The sequence below is a fragment of the Urocitellus parryii genome, chromosome 2, assembly GCF_045843805.1.
Source record: "Urocitellus parryii isolate mUroPar1 chromosome 2, mUroPar1.hap1, whole genome shotgun sequence".
Taxonomy (NCBI): domain Eukaryota; kingdom Metazoa; phylum Chordata; class Mammalia; order Rodentia; family Sciuridae; genus Urocitellus; species Urocitellus parryii.
This window is the reverse complement of record NC_135532.1, coordinates 32,585,583-32,606,467: the sequence shown is the minus strand read 5'-3', so window position 1 is coordinate 32,606,467 and position 20,885 is coordinate 32,585,583. Positions and strand designations below refer to the sequence as shown.

General features: G+C 32.8%; 1 protein-coding gene across 4 annotated transcripts in view; it reads left to right on the top strand.

Moving 5' to 3' along the window:
- The first annotated feature begins 269 nt into the window (after window positions 1-269).
- Postn (periostin) overlaps window positions 270-20,885 on the top strand; it is a 32,710-nt gene continuing 12,094 nt past the window's right edge. For all 4 annotated transcript variants that reach the window (XM_026413688.2, XM_026413690.2, XM_026413685.2 and 1 more), the window contains exons 1-16: window positions 270-413; window positions 1,715-1,813; window positions 6,388-6,452; window positions 8,196-8,353; window positions 10,159-10,323; window positions 11,199-11,345; window positions 11,856-11,997; window positions 13,287-13,499; window positions 14,273-14,407; window positions 15,733-15,881; window positions 17,058-17,194; window positions 17,985-18,115; window positions 18,595-18,725; window positions 18,833-18,935; window positions 19,021-19,088; window positions 19,795-19,840. In XM_026413688.2, coding sequence (XP_026269473.1) covers window positions 280-413; window positions 1,715-1,813; window positions 6,388-6,452; window positions 8,196-8,353; window positions 10,159-10,323; window positions 11,199-11,345; window positions 11,856-11,997; window positions 13,287-13,499; window positions 14,273-14,407; window positions 15,733-15,881; window positions 17,058-17,194; window positions 17,985-18,115; window positions 18,595-18,725; window positions 18,833-18,935; window positions 19,021-19,088; window positions 19,795-19,840 — 2,023 coding nt within the window. In that variant the 5' untranslated portion in view covers window positions 270-279. The remainder of the gene's footprint in view (window positions 414-1,714; window positions 1,814-6,387; window positions 6,453-8,195; window positions 8,354-10,158; window positions 10,324-11,198; window positions 11,346-11,855; window positions 11,998-13,286; window positions 13,500-14,272; window positions 14,408-15,732; window positions 15,882-17,057; window positions 17,195-17,984; window positions 18,116-18,594; window positions 18,726-18,832; window positions 18,936-19,020; window positions 19,089-19,794; window positions 19,841-20,885) is intronic.

Sequence of the window (20,885 nt, the reverse complement as noted above, 5' to 3'; positions counted from 1 at the left end):
AAAAGAAAAAAACTGAAATATGAACATTCAATGAGTCAGTTCTTCATGTAATTAAAGTAAATATCTTCCTTATTATGAGAAGATAAAGGAGTTCACTGTACTCAGTAAATATAACTAACCCAAACAGATTTTTTTGCTGGCAACTTGAAGTTGCTGATGCTTCTTGGAGAGAGTTCAGATTCTCAGGTTGATACACTGCTCCCTCCCACAACCCTGACATGTATATAAACTCTGAGCTCTCCAAAGCCCACTGCCAGTTCTCTTCGTGGACTAACTGCAATGGAGAGACTAAAAATGATTCTTTCCTTACCCATATTTTCTCTCTTCCTGCTCTTTGTTGTTAACCCTGCAGACACCAACGGTTATTATGACAAAGTTTTGGCTCACAGCCGAATCAGGGGCCGGGATCAGGGGTAAGTCAGTGGTTTGGTTTTATGAACTTTTTTTTTTTTCCTTTAGCTTGTTATATGTGCAAGTGTACATAAAATGCGCTTATATGTATAAACTTTGGAGTGTTTTCTTTCTATTTATAAAGTGATAAGAAAAGGGAAATTTGAGTATTCTGTGATTTATGTATGCATTCTAAACTTTTAAAAGAATTACTGTCAAAATAAGAGTGTAATTACTTCTTAAGAGACATTATGTAATTTGAGTCTAATGAACAAAGTTTAACAGGACATTCCTTTAGTATTTCACTTGTGTTTTTATTTCCTTTCAAAATTAAAGTCTCTGTTTGTAGAGGCTACCATTATGTGAAGAGCTTTGAAATATCACATGTGATGTTAGAGCAAATTTCATTTAAATTATGTATGAAAATTAAGTACTGAGTAATGTAACTAGTTCTCTGAACTCCTTGAAGTATTTTTTATTTGATAGGATGGATGCAACTATAAAATAGCATTTTAAAACTTATTAACTTATTAAACATAATAGTAGACATAATTTAGTAACTTAACTGTTTATCTTTTTTTTTTCTTATTTTAATGTGGATCTTGGCCCTGCTTCCTGTGCATCACAGAGATTTTTTTTTCATAATGTTCCAAAGCTTCCTTGCCTTACAGTGGAATAAAAATTACATTTCTATGAGAGGTTAAAAAAATAAAATAAAATTGTGGCTGAGAAGATTTAAATCTATTACTTCCACACAAAATAAATACATTTTCCTTTACTCAACCACATTGTTTAAAAGTTATTTTTAGTAATAATTTACTTCTGTAATTACCTAGGAAATTACAGAGTAAAATGTCTTTGTACAAAGGAAAACTTAGCCCCTTTTATTCTCTGATCTCTCATTGTCCCAGAGAGTCATAAACACACCCTCATCCCCCAAATCAACACTTTGGGTCTAAAGCTGTCAGTGGATTATCCGTTGTTGAAAATCATAAGACACATTATAACAGAATTATGTTACACTTAATTCTGTTTGAGTATCCTATTAGGTTGGCTTTTTAAAATAGTAATATTTTACTCTGAGACTCTGAGATGTCTCTCTGTCTCTCTCTCTCTCTCTCTCTCTCTCTCTCTCTCCCCGCCCCCCTACTGGCTTCAGTTTTTCCAGTGATTTCGTAGAATTGGATCAAGAGTTGGACTTGGACAAGGCTTAAGTCATATCTTTGACTATCAAATTCATGTCTTGATCTTTTTTTTTAACCATCTGACCTACATGTAACTATGAAATACCATTAAACTCTTTTTCCTTTTCTCTATCTTCCAGCCCAAATGTCTGCGCCCTTCAACAGATTTTAGGCACAAAAAAGAAATACTTCAGCTCTTGTAAGAACTGGTATCAAGGTGCCATCTGTGGAAAGAAAACGTGAGTCTCTTCTTTTTCATCATTTGCCCCTTTTAAAGACAACATGGCAGTGAGCATACCTTCTCTTGGGTATGCACACCATTCTTGAAAAAAACTATCCAAATTTTGAGTTTTTTAAAGACATGGCAAGTTATATAAAGAAAGAAACTTTTTCTGCATCTCCACTATTACACATGGAACTCAGATTTCTCCCTGAATTCACGTGTCCTAGAGGCCAAGAGGAGGAGAAAAACACAGCAGTGTCATTTGTTATAGAAATCAGCATGAGAAACTAACCATTGTTTCTACTCCTTTTTAATTCTTTTTGTTATTTTGACCTCTTTTATCTTAGGCAAGTAAGTTAGTCTCCATGCCTCAGTTGCCATATCTTATCAAAGTAAGTAGATCATAGCCAGGTGGGACAGTGCACACTTGTAATCCCTCAGGAGGCTGAGGCAGGAGAATACCATCTCAAGGTCAGTCGCTGCAACCAGGAGAGACCTTGTCTCAAAATAAAAAATGAAAAAAAAAAAAAGATTAGAACCATTCGGTATGTATCTCAGTGGTAGAGCACCCCTGGGTTCAATCCTCATTACTGCAAAATAAATCAATAAATAAAATACAAGAACAAAGTGATTGAAATCATAAGAGTTTTGAAGCAAAAATTAATGTATGCCTCCAGTTATTTATAAATTATCTAAAGAGCTCCAGTTTACCTGAGTTTTTATGAAGGCTTAAAGTTGGAAAGGACTTAAGTCTCATTTCTTCATTTAATCTATGGATTCCTAGCTCAAGCTGCCAGATCCTCAAGGTCTACAAAGCTGTGAGGGAAGTGCATTACTACATTTAATCCTTCAACAGTAAAAGATTAGTCTCTTATGTATATATTTCACTGATTAAGTTAATTAAAAAAACATTATTTATCGCTTAGTAGACATGCTTCTTGGTTTATTACATCATAAATAGTGATAGGAAGAAAATTCTTGATGTATAAAGTTTAAGAACTACTTGTGTGGTCCCAAGTCATCATTTTACAATTAAGAAGCAGGTTAATGGGTAGGATAAATTACTAAGTTAAAAAAAAAAAAAAGGCTTTGATGCTGTCCTTAGTCAAGAAAATACTGGAAATAGCTCTTCTGTGCTTCCTGTAAATGTAGAACCCACCTTTAGTGAGAACCAAAATACCTAAAGAACCTGCTTAGCACGTCATGTTAGTTACCCTAAATAGAGTGGAAAATTTGGTTAAAACTTATTTATAACCCAACACTATTGGTTCAAATATTAATATGGAATCACTTAATTTTCTGAATCTTTTTCTTGTGGAACATTGGTTTCTACCTTTATTATAGAGTTTCTGAGATGATAAGATGATGAAATGTGTAACAATAACTCCTAATGTAAGTTGTTCTTAAACTATCTTAAATAAATGTGTGCATGTGGATGGGAAAAACAGTTGTGACAAGATGTCCACTTGAAATGGAAAGGGTCATCTTTATGTCCAAGCAAAATTCCTTTACACAGGGATATGACCTTAACTGTACTATATCATCTCCCCATGGTGATCAAGTCTAGAACACCACAGGATTTGGCTGCTAGTTTCCTGTTCATTGTCTTAATAGAGTCTCAATGGATATTATTTTTTGACCTAGACGTTATTGCTCTTAGGTTGGAGACATCTGTTAGATGTGTGAGTCATTCACACAATTATAATGGAAGTTAGTGTTTACAATGATCTTCCTCCCCCAGGCTGCAAGCCAGACCCTCCTTGGGAACTCTAAAGCTCTGAATTTTCTTTGTTTTTTGTGTTCTTGGACATCATAAGACATATTTAGAATGCACACTAACTAGGAAAGAAAGGAAAATCTGTATATTTAAGGAAAATCTTTATTACATCTTTTCTGGAAGTTGAGGAAGTGTACTATAGCCTTACTTTAATCATGTAAATATATTAAAGATGCCAAAATTTATAAAAAGAACAAAAGCGAAGACTCTTTCTTGCTTTCCATTGAGAGAGAAGAATCTTGCTTTGAAGCCTGACCTTTCACCAGAAATGTAACAGTGTCTCCTTTGTCCAAATACATTAGCTAATTTCCCTCAAGAAGCTTCATTTGCACAAATACATTTACATCTGTGCACTGAAATAAATGCAAATGCTAGTTTCATATAACCTAAGAAATCAATAAGATTGACAAGAAGAATGACTGGTTTGCCATCTGCTTGTTTGGCTCCAATTTCCAGAGACATCTTTAAGACTTTATGTATCATTTGAGAAAAACGTTTACCTTCTGATTGAACAGTTGTTTGGGGAATTTGGGGGGAGTTAACTGACAAGTCTAATGAAGAGCATAAACTTTCTGGGTTTAAGATACTGGCCACAGTATATATTGGTTCTGTAATAAATTATTCTCTAGACACTCTTTATAGAATGTCAGTGACATTTTAAGTTGGCATTCCATGACATTTTAAATACTATTCAGTCTAGGAAGATAAATTTCCTGTGTTCCAAGTTGTGCATAGTAATATTTTCTTTTCTCCTCCCTTGTCCCACTGACCATATGGGAACATTGAGTTTTATGTAGTATAAATGTTCTTTTGGGGAAAAAAAACACCTTTTTGTTTTAAAAATATCTACTCAGATAATCATGTTGTTAAACTATCAACTAAAATTAAATTCAACCGTTTTTGAAAAATTTTCCCATCTGGTTCATTAATTTTCTACACTAGGGCAGAAATATTATTAGCATGTGTTGTAGAAATTTTTGTTATATTAATTTTCTTTTCTATTCACTATTTACTTCAAGCCTCTAGACTAAGCACATCTGTATCTCATTATTTTACTCTATACGAGTTAAATATAAAGTATAAGCAAATTTAATCAACCCCTTGACATCCCAATATTTACATTTATTTATACAGAGACCCATGTAAATAAATCATTTTCATAGACCATATTAAGATTTTCATAAGATTACCACACAGTTCACATATTTTCCCCATACCACTTATTCTTGAAAGAATATTAAAATTAGTAATTTGAAATAAGCATTTTCCATTTTATTTTTTCATCTTCTTATCTATTAATTTTCCTCAAGTCAATATTCTATACTAGAAAAATTTTTTTTTTCCTTTGGTGGTGCTGGGGTTTGAACCAAGGGCCTTGTGCATGCAAAGCAAGCACTCTACCATCTGAGCTATATCCCTGACCCCTTAGAAACTTTTAATTAACAAAATAGAGAAATAGGAATCCAAGTTCACAAATAATGGGTAATTAATTAGTGAACTTTTCTTCAATTTATGTTTATATTTTTTCAGTTGTATAAGATGGTGTCTTCTGTTATTAAAAGTTGCCTTCATGAAAATTTCCTTTCATGATTTTTATCATACTAAGTTTTTTATTCTTACAGTTGCCAAAAATTCTACTATGTATGTCCAAATTCTATCAGTCCTTTTTACTTACTTAGTACAATTTTCATACTAGATGAAAATAAATAATTAGTGTCTGAATTAGCTAATTTATATTTAATCATTAGGCTGCAAAATAATCTTCAAATAATTTTCTTAATCCATATGATAAATAATTTCTAATTAAAAATTATAAAATGGTATTTATTTCCCCTTCACTTGTCATAGTCTATTTTAAATTGCTCTTTGATACATTCCTCTTTACATTGCTAGTAGAAGAAAATATAAGACATTAGGTAAAATTTTAATTAAAAAATACCATCTTGGCTAACATGAAAAAGTCCAGAAAATGCCCTAAATAAGATGAAAATCGGGATTAATCATTAACAAAGTGAAAATAATGAAAATAATTAGATAACTTTAATTTATTAATTTATCTCAAAGTATAGAAAATTAGATAAAGTTATTTGGGGTATATTTTTGGTTGAAATTTCTGTATTTTGCCTTAATTATTACTATAGAAAGTAGCATACTTTGTAAACTTTGAACAGGAAAACATTTTCATGAATATTGTAGCAACTTAAAAAAAATTTTATATTGTGTTTTCAAATTTGACAAAAATAAAAATAAAGAAAAGATTTTAAAGATTATTTGTTTGCCATGATCAGATTAATAACTCTACTGACAATTCAAACCAAACAATAGCATTATTTATTCTAGTTAGAAAAGAGGTGGACTTTTATGGATCAGAATGGGTTAATATATAGTTTTTCTATTGTTTCTATGAACCTTATACTAATGAACATTTTTAATTGGTTGTAGTATACAAAATTATTCCAAAATCACTTTTATTTGAGATTCACAACTACCTTGTGAGTAAGTATTGTTGCTACCATGTCCATGTTAAATATCTGGGGAAACCGCAGTGCTAATTTATCAAATGATTTGCCTGAGGTCATATATCTACCAAGTAGAAAAACCGGGTCACAAATTTTGTTCTTTTGAATCAGGATTGCAGACTTTTCCACAGTGCCATGAGACTGTAAAGAACAGTCATACTAATATACATATATTGGTGCAGGGGTTGTTGTTTCTAGACTCAATTTGTGACAGTGACACATTTTGCCAAGATTACATCACAATATATCCTATGCAGTTCTCTATTTTAATATTAATTTTCTTCCAATGCACAGGACAGTGTTATATGAATGTTGCCCTGGTTACATGAGAATGGAAGGAATGAAAGGCTGCCCAGCAGGTAAATTCTAAATTAATTGTAATGAATTAAATGAGGAATCTGCCTTCTGCAAGAAAGAAACATTTGAGAAACCTTTGGGAGAAGTGGTACATTGGGCTGGAGATATAGCTCAGTTGGAAAACTACATGCTTCACATCCCCAAAGTCTCAGATTCAAATCTAGCACCAGAAAATTAAAAAAAAAAGAAAGAGAGAGAGAGAGAGAGAGAAATGATGTGTGTTTACTTAGCACCATTGTTAAACCAACATATGTTATCCATATCTTTGTGCTAATGATGAATTTATCATAGAAATATAATGGTAGAATATTCTTCTCATGGACTGGATACTGGACAATATAATAGAAGCTAGTCATTAATTTAAATTAATTAAACATCCCCTGAAGTACAAAAATCCCCTTTGGGAACTTGTTTAGAAACATGACACTCATTGCTTAGCAAGGCAACATCTTCTGTAGTTGAAAATCTTTGACTTCATAATGTTCTTTAAAGGGAAAATTAGTTTCTAATAACTGCCAACTAGAGTAAACATAGTTCATCTATTTTTTCTTTGAAATGTCTGACAGTCAGATATTTACTTACAATCATCACATTATTCCTCTAGCAGTCCTCTCTTTCTCAAAAAAAAAATGTTCTCTTCTCTGAGTTAATAATACTCATCCTTTAATGTACATAAACTCTTAAAGAACTGGGACCCATGGACTGCAGGATACTACTTTGGAACTGCATTCAGTCCAGGTGGATCTCCATGTGGGGAGAATACCAAGACAAGCACCTCATCTTCCAAGATCCTGCATGTCAGCTCAAGTCATCGGTGACTCATAGCATATGATTAGCACAGAATGAATATGTGATCAATTAAGAATAATTCCAGGTTATTTTACATGAGTATCATCAAGACAAGTCTCCCTAGGGTTTATTTTTTCAGTTTAGGCACAGGACTAACATAGAACCCTGTTAAATATAACTTTATTCATTTTGACTCAGTTCTTCCACTTTGCTTGAGATCTTTTTAGATCCTGGTTTTATGCTTTAATTTATTAATTTTGTCACCTCTTCTTGGGATCTTCACAAATGTAATAACCATTTTTCTATGATAACATCTAAATTATGATAATTTTCAAATCACATAGTGTCAGAAAAGTAAGTTGACTACATATTACTAAACAAATATTGTTGGGTTTATGTTCATACATGAATCTTTCTTCTGAAATTCAGGAAAGCATTAGTTACTTTGTTCTGTCCCCTAACTGAAATTATCATGAAGACAAGTGGGTCTTTTAGTGGCCCTAAACTATAAAAATTGTAGATTTAAATAACAATATCATACAGTTTAGGGCTTCAAACCAACATTTTAGAAATTATTATATTTTCCATTCTTAGTAGAAAGTGAAGAGCATATTTTTTCAATAAAATCATCAGATATGTTCTGATAATTATGATTGAGCTATTACTGATATGGCATAGCAAGAATGAAACCCAAATAGACTAAATGTTAATCCAAGATAATAGTTTAAAAACCATTTTCCATCAACACAATGGATACATGAAATAATACTTTCAAATAATATTTTATTATTTAGCATGCAAAAGATAATATTCATGTAATATGGAGAATTCATGGAACTTATTTCTAAAATTATTCATTAAATACATTGGGGAACTTAGTGAAAAGATTAATTGATTGTGAAACAATGTTCTGGAAATATTAACCTGAGTACTTCCTCATTTCTTGACTATTTCAGTTATGCCTATTGACCATGTTTATGGCACACTGGGCATAGTAGGAGCCACCACCACCCAGCACTATTCTGATGTCTCAAGACTAAGAGAAGAGATCGAAGGAAAAGGATCATTCACTTACTTCGCACCGAGTAATGAGGCTTGGGACAACTTGGATCCTGTAATTCATTTTTTAAAATATTTTGCTGTTATCATTTTATTTTAACTAACTTGCATATTAATAAAATATATATTTTCTATTGGACATATATGAGGATATAGAAAAGACTGAGTCACTGAGAGGAGGTATTTATTTTCATACATTAATAAATGGAATTGATTTCCCAGCAGACTTACAGATTGATCCATACAAAGAGAAAACAAGAATGAACTGAGAGGGCACTTTGTACACAGTCTAATTTACAACTTTTGGGTTATGATTCCTTTTTTAAATTTGTAAAATTGGAATAGAAGTATACCCTTACCTTCTATTTGATAGGAAAATGAGTTGATAATTCCTACTATAGTCAAATATACTTAACTAAAATGGAGGTATGTACTCATAGCTGTTGTCTTTCTACAGAGCTGAGGCTGTTTGGATTATAGAAGGATCTCTTGTGGTCCTTCTCCATGTCTCAACCACCTCTTTATTTCCTGTTGACGATTCCTTCTCTTCCTTGCCTTAAGAATGGAACTTATAAAAATCTTTTCTAGGAACTGAACTCTGCCCTTTATCTGAACTTCTGATGACTCCAACTCACTATAGATCATTGCCAAGAAATCTGTGTTTCCAGTGTTAGTTTCTCCTTGGAACACCAGTAGAGTATTTCTAATATTACTCTTAATATTTTTTCTTGGTTATACCATTTGCATATTTAAACAGAAAATATCCAAAACATATGCCATTTTTTCCCTCTCTATCATAAATAATTGCTTTCTGGCTGCCTATTCCCCATAATTGACAGTACCAATCTCAAGGTTCAGACTTGAAAATCATAAGTCATCTTTACCTCTCCTCCTTCCAATTCTACTATCAATCAACCACATCTTATTTTCCATCTGAAGTAATCCTCATAACTAATACTCTAATTTCTGCTGTGCCTTCCCTCTAGATTGACCTTCCTAAAGCCTAGTTCTAATTCCAAAGTCAAAATTTTTCAGTAGTTCCGCATTGCCAGTTTAAAAAATGGCATGGTTACCCCTTTAATGTCCTTATTCAGACATTAAAATCCTTTTTATTATCATACCACATGCATTTCTAAATGTCTTAATATTATCTGGGAAACATAAAAGTATGTTAACGAAACTGGACCTTGCTCTCAATATTCACCTTCTGTTAGCTGCTGAACTCAGAATGACCAACAAGTCTCATCTTTTCTTCCATGTCTCTCTCCAAATCACTTTAAGAACAGTGGCATTTATCACTGGACCCCTGAAAACATTTTTTCCTTATATACTAAATATAGCTATAATTATCTTTACCTATTGTAATATAAGTCCCATTGAGATTGAGATTTTACTTTATTGTATTTCCTTTAACATCAATTACAATGCAATAGATTAAATGGTAGAGGAGGGTCAAACTCTTGAATTTGTTATATAATAAATAAAATCCTTATTAAAAATCAAGTATTGAATACAAATATAATGTCATTTTGAGTTTTACCCACCTAAAGTATTTTAAATATCTGATAATTCCCATTAGGTCTTTAATTTATATCATGATTGTTTCTTCATTAGCATATTCACTTAAAATTTATATTTTGTCTCTAAAAATACACAAGCACTCTATCAGATTCAGGATCCTTAACTGAATATTTGTACCTATAAAATTTCTTAATAAGATTGTAATGTTAAGTTACTTATTTCACTTTTGTGTAACCAATTGATAATGCAATAAGAAAGTAATGAGAGTAAAAAGTGATCATAAGAATTTCAATAATGAACCACAATAAAATAAATTTCTATCATTTCAATCTTTCCTAGGATATCCGTAGAGGTTTGGAGAACAATGTAAATGTTGAATTGTTGAATGCTTTGCATAGCCACATGGTTAATAAGAGGATGTTGACCAAGGACTTAAAAAATGGCATGGTTATCCCTTCAATGTACAACAACTTGGGGCTTTTCATTAACCATTATCCTAATGGGGTAAGTTTCAATTATAAATAAAGTGGATTTCTGGGCCATGTCTCTCTTAATCTTGTCTGTACATTTTATATAAAATTAAAAGAAATAGTAAAATGTCAGTGAGAATAATATGAATGCATGCATCATAACTTTCCTCAGATCTATGGTATGTAAATTTTCAATCCAGTTACTATTTTCTACTAATGATAATGAAACATAAAATACATTGGCAGTTCATTAACCAGTCAACTTAGATTTCATAAGATAGGAGAATTTAGTAGTTGATATGTTTAAAATATTTTTATAGATAGCAAAAAGGATACCAGAGAATGGGTGTTCTTTTATTACTCTCTGGCTATGATGCCATTGAGATCCTTGTGTGTTTGGATAGATTTTAGGGGAAGCTGCCAACAGGGCTATATAATTTTCCTATGGTTACATTCCCAGGGACAAAATGAGTTAGTGATAAACAAAACTTAGGTAGTCATTATAATAGAAATGGCTATATTTTTGCAATAATAATTTGTTTCATTTTCTCAGAACTTATTTTAAGACTAATTAGATTTCTTTATATAATTCATTGACCTCCATTAGAAATAATTTAGCTATATGTATGAAAGAGAAAATAAGCAATAATTCAAATTTTAAAAAATGTTTTGCTTTGCCTTATGTTTCCAGATACAAGATGTGTAACTAACCCAGGTTCTGAACTGGTTCTATTTTCTCTTTCATTTTGATTTTTAAATATTTTGTTCTTCCACAGCATTTACATTCAGAGTATAGGCCCCTTCATCTTCCATATAATAGAATAAACAAAACCTATAAGTGGGCTTGTGGTCTCAGTGGTCAGTGGATGACTCTGATTTCAGTTTTCTGATATTCCCAAATAATTGTAGGTTGTCACCGTTAACTGTGCTCGAATCATCCATGGGAACCAGATTGCCACAAATGGTGTTGTACATGTCATTGACCGTGTCCTTACACAAATTGGTACTTCAATTCAAGACTTCATTGAAGCAGAAGATGACCTTTCATCTTTTAGAGTAAGTACAAGAGCAGATTCTTTTGGATCATTGAAATCCCTCCTCTTTCCCTGTCAAAATTCAACAACAGTAAAAAAAGCTATTAAACAAATCTGGCTGAAATGTAACTATATTTCATGAAATTAAACTGTTGTCATTTTATGCAGGAGAAATCATCTCATATGAAGTAATATTAATGTGGACATGATTGATAAAGAATGATTAGTTCTGTGACTGTATTGTATTAAGTGCATTTAGACTGTGTCCATCTCAGTTATTGTATGTACTTCTGGATATTGCTATAGTCACACAAACACTGGCAGAATTCCATTCTGGCAGACACTGTTTGAAGAAAGTTGGAATAGATATAACTGGTTGTGCCAAAAGTAATGTTTTAAAGGTCTACCAAGAACAAACTTCTTAAGTGAAGAAATCAACTCCCTCATGTCAGCCTAGTCTAAGTGTGTTGTAATTTTCCTCTGGTAGATCTTTGCAATGTGTAATCCTCCAAAAAACACATTTATGTTTCAGGCAGCTGCCATTACATCTGACTTACTAGAGGCCCTTGGAAGAGATGGTCACTTCACCCTCTTTGCTCCTACCAATGAGGCTTTTGAGAAACTCCCACGAGGTGTCCTAGAAAGGATCATGGGAGACAAAGTGGCTTTTGAAGGTACCACATTCCTCTCTGAAAAGTCCCCCAGAACTCTGGGAAGGCAACAAAATAAAAAATAAAAAAAAAATTGTTCTTGCCAGTAATATAAAGTTTGATAAGAAAAGACAAAGAAACATTTCATTCTGAGGTGCACTATAAAATATTTTTTTAAAAGTTCCTGAAAGCATAGGCAGAATAAAATTCTTAAATAATAAAAAGTGTCTTTAAGGTTACATCCTCTTGTGCTGCTTTCAAGAAGGTTATAGCCTCTTGTGCTGCTTTCAAGTAAATAAGTAGCAGACAAAAAGAAAGTTTGGCCAGTGTTGAAAAGAAATATTAGATCATCAACTTTCATTTATATATATATATATATATATATATATATATATATACACACACACACCACACACACACACACACACCACACACACACACACACACCACACACACACACACACACACACCACACACACACACACCACACACACACACACACACCACACACACACACACAGAAACACACACACCACACACACACACACACACACACACACACACACATTATGTTGTGCTTTTAATTCTAAATGTATGCTAAAAGGTATATTTGAGCTGAGAAAATTACTGGGTCACTACGTCTTGACACCCAGAAGAATTCGGTTTCTTTCCAGTTGTCCTTTCTGTGGTCAAAAAGAGTATACATGGTGCTAGCATATTCCATACACCCAGCTTATCCCAAAATACATTTAATGGATTTAAGATGAGGAATTTTGAGGTCAACATAGTTGAAGTATAGATTGCTCTAGATATCCTTCAGGAAATCATTTTTATTTTGGAACTTCCTGGATGTTGTCTTGAGGGAATTATTTGTCTTCTCCTCAGCCCCCATCAACCTCATAACAAATTAAGGAAAGACATTCTACTGGGAGCAGCTCATACCAGATGCTGCCTGGGTATTTCAGCAAAGATATCACTAACAAATAACTTTACAAGTCTTCCAAAAGGGCTGATTTTTTTTTCTCGCCTTCACATCAAGAATTACTTTCTTATGACAGTTGGAACGAAATCTACCACACTTTCTAGTACCACAAAAATCATTTCTGAAGCTGATTTTCTCTTCTCCCTACTGTGTATGTTTATGTTCCTAAAAACATAAACAGTTAAGATTTTAAAATCTGCAGTCAATCCTTAGGGCTTACATTTGTGTTCTATTTCTTAGGCATATTTAATTCCACTCTGAAGCACATATTTTAAGGGTCAAATGCTATTTCCTTTGATATGAGCGCTTGCTTTTTTATTTTGCCCTCCAGCTCTCATGAAGTACCACATTTTGAATACCCTCCAATGTTCTGAGGCCATTACGGGAGGAGCTGTGTTTGAGACCATGGAAGGAAATACAATTGAGATAGGATGTGAAGGAGACAGCATAACAATAAATGGAGTCAAAATGGTGAACAAAAAAGATATTGTAACAAATAATGGTGTGATTCATTTGATTGATGAGGTCCTCATTCCTGATTCTGGTAAGCATCGGTTTCATGATTTTTTTTTAACTTAGTATTATTCCTCAAGAAAAATGAGTAAGACCAGCAGCTTGGGAAGCTGAGGTAGGAGGATCACAAGTTCAAAGCCAGCCTCAGCAACAGTGAGGTGCTAAGCAAATCAGTGAGACCCTGTCTCTAAATAAAATACAAAATAGGGAATAGGGATGTGGCTCAATGGTTGAGTGCCCCTGGGTTCAATCCAATGGTACAAAAAAAAAAAAGTAAGAGTAAGTTCATGAAAAATAAACATGCAGCATAAAGAATGGCATAAGAAGCACAAACAAAATGAAGAGTGAGCTAGCCAAGTACCAAGTAAGTAGATGAGTAGTCGTGGGCATTCCATGAACGGGACTTTGCCATTCCAGGGTGTCTGACATTCAATATTTGTAAGGGCCCTCACTGAGCCAGGTTTTTCTTTGAAACAAAAGGAAAGGTATAACTAAATGGTCAGCTTTGGATAAACAGAAAAACTGTTGGACTTTCAAGGGGAGAACAAGAGAAGCAATAGAGAATCAAAGAAACTGTTGTAGGAAGTCAGGAAGAAAATTCACTTCTGAAATTCTTTGTGGTTATCAACCCCCAAAATGGAAACTAGAACCTTCTTACTAGGAAAGGGCTGGATGTCTTACTAGATTGACATTGCAGTAAATAGCTTGCAATATTAGAAAAGAGCCAAGAATTGATTTACTAATCTCGTTACAATGATAATAACAATGATGACATTGTTGGGATGCTGATGGTTTATTTTACAGCCAAACAAGTTATTGAGCTGGCCGGAAAACAGCAAACCACTTTCACAGACCTTGTGGCCCAATTAGGCTTGGCATCCTCTCTGAAGCCAGATGGAGAGTACACTTTGTTGGCACCTGTGAACAATGCCTTTTCTGGTATGTACTGGACACTGTTGTTCTTGCTCTTCTCCCTCCCCCATAGACCTTTCTACTGCTTCACCATGATTTGCAATAACAAATAATACATGTTTTACGAGATGCTGATTAGTTTTTGTATTGGTTACACATACAACATGTTAGCTCTACACTGTCTAAAGTAAAAAATTCTTCACTTCAAAACATTTCATTATGATAGATAACAGCATGCAGGGAATGGAAGCTTTGATATAAAGTATTCAGTTAATCTGTGAATCTAATAACATTCTCAGTACACATAAGGATGCATTAATAGATTAAAGAAAACTATACATTATTTGTTTATTTGACACCAATATAAAAATATTTAGAGATAAATTGATGTCTTTTGCATCCCAGAATTTGGAAAGCATGGCTGTCAGATTATGAATAAACACAAATAAGAGACTATTATGCACTTCTATATCATGGTGTGAAATATTATACGTTTTTCACCTAGTGGTTGTTATTTAACAACAATGTTTAGATTAATGGAAACGGCCACTTTTTTCAGAAAAATTATTTCATAAAGAAATATTTAAATTGTTAGGCAAAATTTAGTAATTTAAAAGTTGCACTTTTGATATTTTTTCAGCTAGTAAATTATAATGTAGAAAATTATTAATTAGAAAAATATAATTCCTAGATATATTACTTTTCCACTTCCTTTGCAATAATGATGCCCATATGTTTTGACATTGACACATTTTTATAAGAGTTTATATTCTGTGATTTTTCTTCCCAAAATAAATATCAATTTACAATCAGGTGCAGTGGTGCATTCCTAAAATCCCAGCCACTCAGGAGGCTGAGGCAGAAGTATGACAAGTTCAAGGCTAGCTTCAGCAACTTAGCAACCCTGTCTCAAAGTTAAAAAAAACAACAAAAAAAAGGACTGGTAATGTAGTTCAGTGGTAAACTGCCCTAGTACAAAATAATTTTTAAAAAACAATGGATTTACAAATAATTCATTAATAATCATTCATATGACTAATGGATATCTAACTGTCAGAAAACCTTTGGCCACTATAAGGGTTTAGCTTTGTACAATGACCACCAAAAATGTATGTAGCCTTTGCAGCCATGAAGCTCATTGTCTGAACTGCTTAGAACCACATTAATAATCTTTTGATGCAATAGGCCATAGAGTCTCTACTTGGTAATTGAATTACTTGCTTTGCACATTTAGTCAACTCAAATAATGACTACATAGGATCCACATTAATAGTATTAGAAGTTATCCATTTCAGGAGAAACAAATGTTTTCCACATAAAATAATGATTTTTCTTAATGAATTTATTTATAGATGACACTCTGAGCATGGATCAACGCCTTCTTAAATTAATTCTGCAGAATCACATATTGAAAGTAAAAGTTGGCCTTAATGAGCTTTACAATGGACAGATACTCGAGACCATTGGAGGCAAACAACTCAGAGTCTTTGTGTATCGCACAGTAAGTGAATCAGAACAAGATCAAAATCTACATTGGCCTAAACATCAAATGACTTGCATGTGGTCAAAAGGACATAGTTATAACAAATGTTTCCCAGAATTTTATGAAATCAATTTTAATAGTAAATATTCATAGGAAAATCAGGAAATGGGATCTGGGTAGCATGGGTAAAAAAAAATTTGTAATGAAAATACACCAAAAGACCTATGTATTAATAACTCTGATAATTTCCATTTGTTTCATTAAATAAATGACTTTATGTTCTAAAAATCAGATTATTTTAAATACTAAGAAAGCACCAAAAGCCACCCTTAAATAATGTAGAGTACTTTATAATTTACAAGGATCTTTGTATATAGAATATAAAATATGGAATAATGTTTTATAGTAAACATCATTCAAGAATGAAATATTTTTTTAACAACTGTCAAGATAAATTTTTATAGATACATAGAAATTTCTGGACTCTATAAAAAATATTCTAATATGCATTTACCAACAGGAAAATTTCTAGAAATAATTCTTATCAAAATTACAGTGCAACCAGTGGAACTGTTCTCTTTCCAACCAGGGAATGTTTGCAGCTACAAAAAAAGGTCTCAAAGGAAATCAAGCATTACCTAGAACTGAGTTAGACACAGCAGCTGCTTACCTTAGATCCATAATTTCGAGGCACACTTTTTAAATTACACAGTAAACACACTTCACTTTGAATGACACATATACACAAATCACATTTATTCAAGAAACTATAAATGAATCAATGGTTTGACTTGTAATTCATTGAATCTTACAGTCAAGAATATATAGTAAATACCTGTGAAGATAACAAGAGGCATTAAAGTCAAAAAACTGTATGGTTAATATTGACCTAAAGAGGGTCTAGGGAAATAGAACTTGGAAAGTAGGAGTGAAATTGTATGGAATTTTTGCAATTCACTGACAAAATTGTCTGCCTGATGTTTAGGATAATTTGACTAGTATAGAAAACTTTACAGCATTAGAAGTCATGAATTGAAAGACATTGAAAACAGAGGAGAGAAACTGTTTTCTCTGGCTTCATGGGTCAAGAGACCTCTCAGAAGAGCCAGTCCAAAAATGTAAGCACATAGCTATATCAAATGGAAAGTTTCAAGCAATGGAAAGGACATCGTGTATCTTTCTTTGCTCTTTTAGGCTGTCTGCATTGAAAATTCTTGCATGGTGAGAGGAAGCAAGCAAGGAAGAAATGGTGCCATTCACATATTCCGAGAGATCATCCAGCCTGCAGAGAAATCCCTCCATGAAAAACTAAAGCAAGATAAACGCTTTAGGTAAGCTTATTAGTTGTACCTCCAAAAAAGAATGAGAGCTACCAGCATATTTTTATTTGATAATCTCCAAAAGAAGTCAGTTTCCTGTATTTCTAAGAATATAATTTAGAATAACAAGTCCATATAAACATTTTCAAAATTCATGTTTTTCCACATTTATATTTGTACAATATAGTTGTACATATTGAGGGACTTGTTATATATTTGTACATGCACACAATTTAACAATATAATTTGGCCAATATTTTAAATGCTATTTAATGTGGTACACTATATGATTGATGAATTAAAAAAATCAAATATACTGAACAACTCCTTGGAAATTTTCTTATGATTTAGTTTATTAAAAATAATAGTATAGGGCTCAGTGGCAGAGCTCTTGCCTCACACCTCACATGTATAAAATTCTGGGTTCAATCCCCAACAGTGCGCGCGTGCGTGCGCGCACACACACACACACAGACACACACAAACAAAATGAAAGTATACACTAGCAAATAGAATTTTATAGAATATTAAATGAAAAAAATCTTCTATTTCATTATAAAACGTGATGTTGACAAGTTTTATAAGATAAAAACAGTTGAGGAAATTCAAAAGTAATGCTGTACATTTTAATTATTTCTCCATGATAAAGCTTTTCTTCACAGCTAAAGTTGTCTTTGAAACTTGAAAATGTAAGATGCTTCTCTTTCTTTCTACAATATAAATTAAATTATAGTCTTTGTATGGTGGATGAACCTACCTAAAGCTAAGTCTAGCTTAACAAATATACTTGCTTCCTGCTTAGCATCTTCCTCAGCCTACTTGAAGCTGCAGACTTGAGAGATCTCCTGACACAACCTGGAGATTGGACCTTATTTGCTCCAACCAACGAAGCCTTCAAAGGAATGACTAATGAAGAAAAGGAAATTCTGATCAGTGAGTAGAAGTCGATGCCAGATATTTATCCTTTCATTTCTGGATCTCAGTTGTTCTTCAAGCTTTTCTTCCTTACTGCTTAAGAAGATGTCTCTTCTTTGGTAGTCATGGCAAGCTCTAGTTTTCTCTAGTTCAGCTTGGGAAGTACAGAGGATCATTCATTAATGTTCTTAAACTTCTTACTTTTGTGTTGCTATTAAAGGACACACAAATACATGGCAGAGAAGAAAATAGTTCTAATTTCAGGACTAATTTGATTTTGATTCCTCCATTCATTTGGGTAATATTTGGGTTGAAGTGAATGAAATGACTGAACATTTTGACATAGCATTGATACTATTTTGAGAGAACAATGACATAATGGGAAAAAAAAACCCACAGGAAACAGAAAGACAACTGTTTTGTTTCTCTTTCTCAGTACTATTGAAACATCAGAAAATATGACATATTATTAAGCAAATATATATCTTGACCCGTAGGGGACAAAAATGCTCTTCAAAACATCATCCTTTACCACTTGACCCCAGGAGTTTTCATTGGAAAGGGATTTGAACCTGGCGTTACTAACATTCTGAAGACCACACAAGGAAGCAAAATCTATGTGAAAGGAGTAAGTTTTCCAGAATGAACCTGTTAAAGTGTCCATCTGTTATTAAATTATCTTCATGTCCATTCTTTGTTAAATTTCTCATTGACCTTACCTCCTTGTTTTGATAGGTAAATGATACCCTTCTGGTGAATGAATTGAAATCCAAAGAATCTGACATAATGACAACAAATGGTGTCATTCATGTTGTAGATAAACTCCTCTACCCAGCAGGTTGGTAGTTATTGAACTCATTGATGGCCTTTTTTTACATTTTTTATTTTACATACCGACTTTCATTTAATGTTACCTTTCACAGACACACCTGTTGGAAATGATCAGCTTCTGGGAATCCTTAATAAACTGATCAAATACATCCAAATTAAGGTACAGAAATCCTATTGTATGTATTTCTCATATGTTGAACAGATATTGCAGGTTGAGCATGAAAGACTAGAAATGTAGGCATTAATAAGTAAGCATACACTGGGCTTGGATTGCTCTTTGTTGCTTATGTACTACAAGCCATCCTATAAAAAAGCAACAATCTCTTCATAGTTTGGATCAATAAATACCTATTCAAAGCTATTTGGGAAAAAATTAGTGTTTTAAATGTCCTGAAAAATACTAAGTTGAATCAGATGCTGTTTATTCAAAAAGTTTACAGTCTAATTGGGAAGCTAAGACATATACATATAAATGAAATGTTTATATATCAAATATTCTTGCTACTAAATATAATGAAAAAATAAAGAAATTACTTATAAAACATTGTCAGTAATCACAGATCAAAGGCAAAAGCGTATTTTGCCCCTTTGTTTTTCTGGGCTTAAAGTAGCAGAAAGCATCTAATAATATTTAATAAACATATTTAACTTTGGACTAATTATTCTATAATTTTAAAATGCTGAGTGACAAACCCAATTATTTTTTATGTCTCTGACATGACAACAAAGAACTATGAAAGGATTTCCTTTCTATTAAGTGTAGGGACAGCTTCACTATTTTTCTTGAGCAAGAATTAAAGTGGTGCAATGTTTTGTTAATGCAATTACCATATTTTATGTTACTGAATATAATCGTTTATTTTCAGTTTGTTCGTGGCAGCACCTTCAAAGAAATCCCCATGACTGTCTATAGTAAGTATGTGATGAGTATTGACTGCATATAAGTTCCAAGATGAAAAAAAAAATTGTCTCTTTGTATTTATAAAGACTATTGATAATCTGGTATTTTGAATTCTAAACAATGACAACTCTCATTCTACTTGAAACAGGGCTTGAAGTCTGGGAGAGGGCTCTCAGGCTTACCTTTTTAATGTCAATGAAGCACTTTCCCATTTATGGGGAAAACAGGAGTGATAGGAGATGAGAAAGACTGTAAAATAAAATACTAGCATGGCAGAGACTGAATTTCTTAAAAAAAAAAAAAGAAAGAAAGAAAAGAAAGCTATTCAAAAGAAAAAGATAGCCAGTAAGTGCTCTAGTGCTATTTGAAAATTCAGCTGTGTGGACAGAGAAACAGGATTGCTAAAGGACATGCTCATTCCACCCTTCAGCCCTGAGTTACCTACAGACAGAGTGGAAGCATGCCAAGGAATCCTAAAGCTCATGAGATGATGGTTCAAAATCTCTCCCCATCCAAAACTGGGCAAAGGTACACAAAATCTGAATCTCAGGTTTCGAGATTCCAGGTTCATTTATCCCTGACACTACCAGATTATCAAAATTAAGCCTCTACTACTTAAAAATGGCAAAGGATATTTCAATTTCATAAATGATGCCCATTGAATATTTACTTCTTGTAACTTTTTCTTCCTTTGTCTTTTTTCTTTCTTTCCTTATAGCTTTCAAAGCAGAGACTCTTTTTCATTTTGTTTTGGCTCTACCACTGAATACTCAAAAGTATAAACATAGTTAAAACTTTATTTCAATTCCCACATTTATTCTGGCTAGAACATCTGTTTCATATCATGAACATCCATTTATTTAAAGAAGTACTTTTCTCTTCAGATGTACAGTAACATAATCACAAAGCCAAAGTAAGGAGCAAAACAAAATGTCTGCTGCTCTTACTGGTTTAAATTCTGTGATGATAACATGCAATCCCAGCATCAGACCAGATCAGCACTGTCTTAAGGATTTAATTAGCACAGTCATCATTCAGCATGGTAGAAATTCCATA